Below are 6,000 nucleotides of genomic sequence, written 5' to 3' on the forward strand. Positions count from 1 at the left end.
GTGATACATGCTGCTGGTTTTCTAATTTACACTGTGCTGGATTCTAAATCCTGAACTTGCCAACCAAGTCCGACCTTTCAAAAACTGATTTTGATGCCATCAGATTTAAAGACAAATTTCTGCATGAGTGAATTTTGTAAAGATCCAATACAGAAATAAGCCCACTGTCTCAGTATCTGCTACTTTATGTCACATCTGACTTGATAACCATGTTCTCCCAAGATATAAACTCCAACTGCCTGAAATAATCCCCCATAGTCCTTCTTCAAGGAGATTTGTCATTCCTTCACTATCACACTTTCAAGGTTCTTGGAGCACATTCAAATTGCAGTTTTTCCTTACACCCACTGAAATTTATTTTGCTTAGCTTTATTCTATTTTACAGTTACATTATCTTCCATTGTCAATTCAAGTGAGTCACAAATATGGCAAAATCCATAAAAACAAAAACCTACATCTGATGTGGCTTCACAAGCAGCTTAGTGTTGAGATAAAAATAAAAAGGATGTGTAAAAGAAAAGAAAGTGGGGAAATGGTGAGTAACCTAGACTGGTAGGGACAATGCTGGGAAGGCTAAAGATCAGAACAAGCTGTGGTTAGCAAGAGATACTAAGACCAGCAAACAGGAGGCCATTCTCAGGTAGGTACATTAAAAAATAAGAGAAACTAAATATTTGATCTTCTGCTCAGTAAGCATTGTGAAGTGTGTTTAACAGGTGAAGAAGAAAACAGAGGCAGAACCATTTCCTCTTAATTTTCTCCCAAATGGGAAATGAAGCCCAACCTCACACGATGTACTGTTACTTTAATTTACTGTTGTAATTATCAAGATGGTAGCCCAAGATTGCTATGGGCTTTTTTCAGGCAATATCTAGCTTATTCTGTGCTGCGTGAGATCTTTCCATCTCAGTACTGTTTACTCTAATGGGAGAACTTTCTAGCATTTCAAGCAGGCATCCTGTTGCCTGGAAGGTATGTGCTTTTACCACAATTCCCACTCAATAAGCAAATTCCTTAAGGAACTATATATTTTGTTAAGCAGCATGAAGAATCTCTGGCACTGATGGTTTAGTTCATGAGTTTCAGTGGGCACCATTGTAATGCGTAGCCTCTAACATATGTTAGTAAATCATAACTAAAATAACTAAAAATAATTAACTTCATTTATATAAACTACTATTGGGGGGGGGGGGGTCCAGAGCTTGGTAAAGTATAAAGCTTTTCAAGAAATGCTCTTTTTGTAGCAACCTCAATGACAACCCATAGAGGGAAAAAAATGTGCAAACAAGACAGCAATCAATAGCAACCTCATTACAAACCAGCTGTGGTTAAATCCAGACAGTCAAAGTCAATTTATAATGAAGTGTAATTGATCTTTCTACTGCTTTAAGTGCTGTCCAAAATTGCCAATGTAAGAAAACAAAGCTTCCGGGCATTACTTATGTACTTGTCACACATTGTCATACATATACCACGTCTTTTATGCAAGCTTTAAGAGAATAAGTTTGTTTGATATTTCTTTAGAAATCACGTGTACCATCTCACTGCATAACAGATAACAGATAAATCATGTTCCAAACTAGTTTCAAGTACTTTGAATATTATAGGTTGCTTGGAGCTATTTAGACATATGATGGGTAGAAAAAGTCTTTAGAGGAAATTCTTATTCTCTTTCTAAAGTAGACTAAGTACACGTTTCCTATTTTTATTACTTTAAATCAAGGTTCTCAACCTGGGGTCCCCAATTGTTTTTGGCCTTCAACTCCCAGAAATCCTAACAGCTGGTAAACTGGCTGGGATTTCTGGAGTTGTAGGCCAAAAACATCTGGGGACCCAAGGTCGAGAACCACTGCTTTAAATAGAACTGAACACATGCATGGCCAGAGTATTTTCTCAGTGTCTTTCTCTCCTATCCTTCCCATCTCATTGCCTTCTACCAGACGAATTATGAGAAGTCTCTCTTTCACTGAGAAACATAAGAGTGGCACACTCGAGTTCTTAGCTTGCAAAGTCTTCAGGATCTTTTGAGATATTGAATGGCTGCAGTGAACAGTGGAAATAAACAGAATTTTGTTTTGATTTTGGCTGAAGAATTCTTGGTATCAATTGGCAGTCTCCCATCCAAGTACCAACCGGGTCTGCTTAGCTTCTAGGATCCAACAGGATTTAGTACTTTTAGGGTATTTTGGCCCTTGGAACCCAATATACAAATACAAACCTAAATACACAAATACAAATCGGACAGCTTGCACACAGTAGTATATATTAATTTGTAGAATAAATTTTGTCATGGTTCATAGTTTTATAGCTCTAACTACTATCCAGGGATATTTTAATTAAATGAAAATGCTTTTCTCACTTGACATTGGTTCTATAATAATTACACATTTCCCCTCTGGTATTTTGTCTTTTAACAATTAATTTAATATGTGGGGTGTGTGAATGTGTGTTTTGTTGGGAAAAGTCTACATACTTTCATAATTTAGCTAGTATTTTTTTCTGAGCTCTATGTTCACTGTGCAAAACTTTTAGCAAAGAGTGAGAGTGTGTTCACCCATACAACTGTAAATGTTTGCTTTCAGTTTTATTGCCAAAGAGATACTTCTGACAAAGAAACGTTAAATGTTAAATTAGTGTATTTATTTGAAAATGGTCTGACCCTGGAACTGTTGCACATTTGGAAACTTCCATGCTAACCATGAGGCACACTCAGATCAAAAAGACAACAATATAAACCACAGATAGCCCATGCACGTACCATAGTAACCAAGGTTTGTTTTAAAAACATTAGAGAAGAAAATGCTCATGCTTTCACTATATTACGCAGCAAGAACTGTGGCACAGTAGAACACAAGTTATCAACTAGTTGTACTGCACCAATCTAAAGAGATTTTATTCTTATATTAAGATACTTTTATGACCAAGCCTAAATTATACTTCCTGCAACAGAGAAGGGTTCTATGGTAGTTTTAACTTTAAACTTTAACAACAGAGAGCAATTGACTAGGACATAATTCTTTGAGGTTTTTACTTCCCACAAAGATGAAACTCTTACTTTTGGACTACAATTAGCAATGTTTAAGGTAAGTAAGTAACTTTCTTTTTATACCTCGCCTCCATCTCCCCGCGGGGACTCGGGACAGCTAACATGGGGCCAAGCCCAGGTAATCACAATAAAACAGAATAAAACACATACAGTAGAGCCCCTGTTATCCAAGATAAAGGGGCGGGCCCCATCTCGGATAACTGAAGGACTTGGATAGGGTGAGGTCTCTCTGAGGGATATCCCTCGGCGAGACCTCACCCCTTGGGAAGCCCCTCACCATCGCTGCTGTCTAGGCAGGAGCAATGGCGAGGGGCTTGCCTGGGCCGAAGTCTCGCCCAGGGATGTCCCTCCACAAAACCTTGCCCCTTGGGAAGTGCCTCGCCATCGCTGCTAGGCAGCAGTTATTGCGATGCGCTTCCTCCTCCCTCTCTCTCTCCATCTCTCAAACTCGAGAGAAGGAGCAGGAGAGGGAGGGGCACTCCCGGTGGTGCCTCGGATAACCCAGAGTCTCAGTTAACCGGAGCTCGGTTAACCGGGGCTCTACTGTACATAAAACACATCATCAACGAATAATATTAAAACAAAGTAAAAACATAGTATACACAATAACATAGTAATGAAATAAAGGTCGCCATATAAAGGCAGAACAAAGATTAAAATAAAAGGGGGAACTGGGCCAAAGTGGAAGGAGTGTATATTGTAAACCTAATGGGTGAGGTAGATAGTTAAAGTGCTGAAGTATTTGATGGGAGATTTGGAGGAGGGATAAATGATGAAATCATTTTCAACTGATGGAGCAGAGTAAAAAATGTGTTGGACAAAGTGATTCGTCAATGAGGAGGGACCTGTCATTGAGATCAATTATTGAAAGACACACCGGAAAAGCCAAGTTTTTACATCTTTCTTAAAGGCTGACAGGGTGGGTGCTTGCCTGATCTCCCTGAGAAGGGAATTCCAGAGCTGAGGGGCCAGCACGGAGAAGGCCCTCTCCCTCATCCCCACAAGCCATTTACCTATGATATTGATGACATCTCTCTTCCAAGACCTTTGTCACTTTTGGCAACTTTAAGATGAACCTATCACAGGGTTTTCTGGATATGATTTGTTCAGAGGGGGACTGTCATGGTCTCTCTGTCAGGCCGAGAGTGTTTGACTTGCCTACAGTGGGTTTCCATGGCTCATCAGAGATTCAAATTCTGGTCTCCAGCGTCATGGCCCAATGCTAAAATGATTGCACCACATTGGCTGTCAACATAATACTGGAGTGAATATCCCATTAGCTTAGTTGCAGCAGGTTGAACTATGGTGCAATTGCTTGTGCACCAAAATTAGACTGAACACCAGCCTTGTCCTACCTCTGAATATGTACCACTTTTGGTGCCATATTTGGCACTAGTGAAATGTCACTGTTGGATATAGTCCACAGAAGAGTAGGCTTTGGATAGTACTTCCAGAAGAGCAGGCTTTGTTGTCCTACCTTGCTTGAACTGTTGCAAGCATATTCTTACAGTAACCTACCATGTGCAAATAAGTCTAGAAATTTTATTCAAATAATCAACCCAAGAATCTGGGTCAATTTATCCACAGTGGTACTTTCCCTTCTATGTGGAATGACCCTCAACTTATCCACAGACCATATCAAAATCCTTAATTTTGGCCTCAAAACCAGCCCGACTTATTTACACAAAGCCCACTTATACATGAATTTATATGATAGTTCCCACTGGAAACTTTGGAAGAAACATTGACATGGTGACATCACTGACTATGGAAGCTGCATATGTGCAGGTGTTAAACCTTATGAGGATTGCCATGGCTATTTGATACTCTATGCTGTTCTTCTGCAACTGTTTCAGTGTGAAATTTAGAAAAGTGTTTGTCTAAGTTCGCTTTTACAATGAGAACAATATTTTGTATTCCGTTCAATATGGAGGGAGCCATATTTGGAAAAGCATAACAGAAGATGTTTTACTTTGTTTGGCTAAACATCAATTTTCCCTCCACCCCTCTTTCTCATAAAATAAAAGCTGCTTAATTTAACTAGTATTTCTACCACATTGAGTATATTTAAATTTTTATGCTGATATATATACTTAGAATTAAACACAGCATTTTCCAAAACATATAAAAGTTATTTAAATCTGGGGGGAAAAACGGTTACCAAAAATGGAGCTAAGCCTTGTGACTGATCCTAGGTTTTAAAACAGATTGTAAAGTGATTTACATTTCATAAAGCTAAACCCTCAACCAATGTAATTTTCTATTTTTACGTCAGCTAAAATACAGAGCAGAATGCTACTAAAATACAGATTACTTCTCAAAATTACATGGGGCGGAGAAACAGCAGCAACCCATGTACAGGTAGAAAATATATAAATACATAGAGAATATAGGGCACTTTTTAATTATAGTTATTGACTTTCATAAACAGCTATTGTGTAATCCCAAAATATTTGTTATATGCTTTGTGTAACAGGAATTATCTTCTAAACAGAAATAATATTGTTAAGAAATACATTTTACAATTGAGAACGACATGAAGGATTAACTCACCATTTCATACGTTGTCACAATTTTTTTCAAAACCTCTGGAACAATCCCTTGCAGCTCCATAGCAGGATACTGGTCATTAAGATTCATTACTACCAAGGGTGTGTTATCAGATCTCACCAAGCGCGTAGATACTGCCAGAATGCACTGCATGAGATTTGCTACAGGAGAAAGTCCGCACAGCTCTTTAAATAAACCTACTGCATTCTGTTCAAAAGAGAGAATAAAATTATATTTCATTGATGCATAATCCGAGACTCCAGTTTTTCAGTACTATACTGAATAAATACATACTTCAAACTCGACCAATTACTTATACAAAGCTGTGACCTCAAGATGTAGTCATTTTCCAAAACAAGCAAAGTGCCTAGATATTGGCTATATTTCTCAAGAATATTCAAATA

The 6,000-nt window shown here is 38.3% G+C and overlaps 1 protein-coding gene across 4 annotated transcripts in view; it reads right to left on the reverse strand.

The window, feature by feature from the left end:
* plcl2 (phospholipase C like 2) overlaps positions 1 to 6,000 on the reverse strand; it is a 149,362-nt gene that overhangs the window by 23,001 nt on the left and 120,361 nt on the right. For all 4 annotated transcript variants that reach the window (XM_008112732.3, XM_008112733.3, XM_008112731.3 and 1 more), the window contains exon 4: positions 5,600 to 5,803. In XM_008112732.3, coding sequence (XP_008110939.2) covers positions 5,600 to 5,803 — 204 coding nt within the window. The remainder of the gene's footprint in view (positions 1 to 5,599; positions 5,804 to 6,000) is intronic.

This window comes from Anolis carolinensis, chromosome 6, assembly GCF_035594765.1.
Source record: "Anolis carolinensis isolate JA03-04 chromosome 6, rAnoCar3.1.pri, whole genome shotgun sequence".
In the NCBI taxonomy this organism is placed as follows: domain Eukaryota; kingdom Metazoa; phylum Chordata; class Lepidosauria; order Squamata; family Dactyloidae; genus Anolis; species Anolis carolinensis.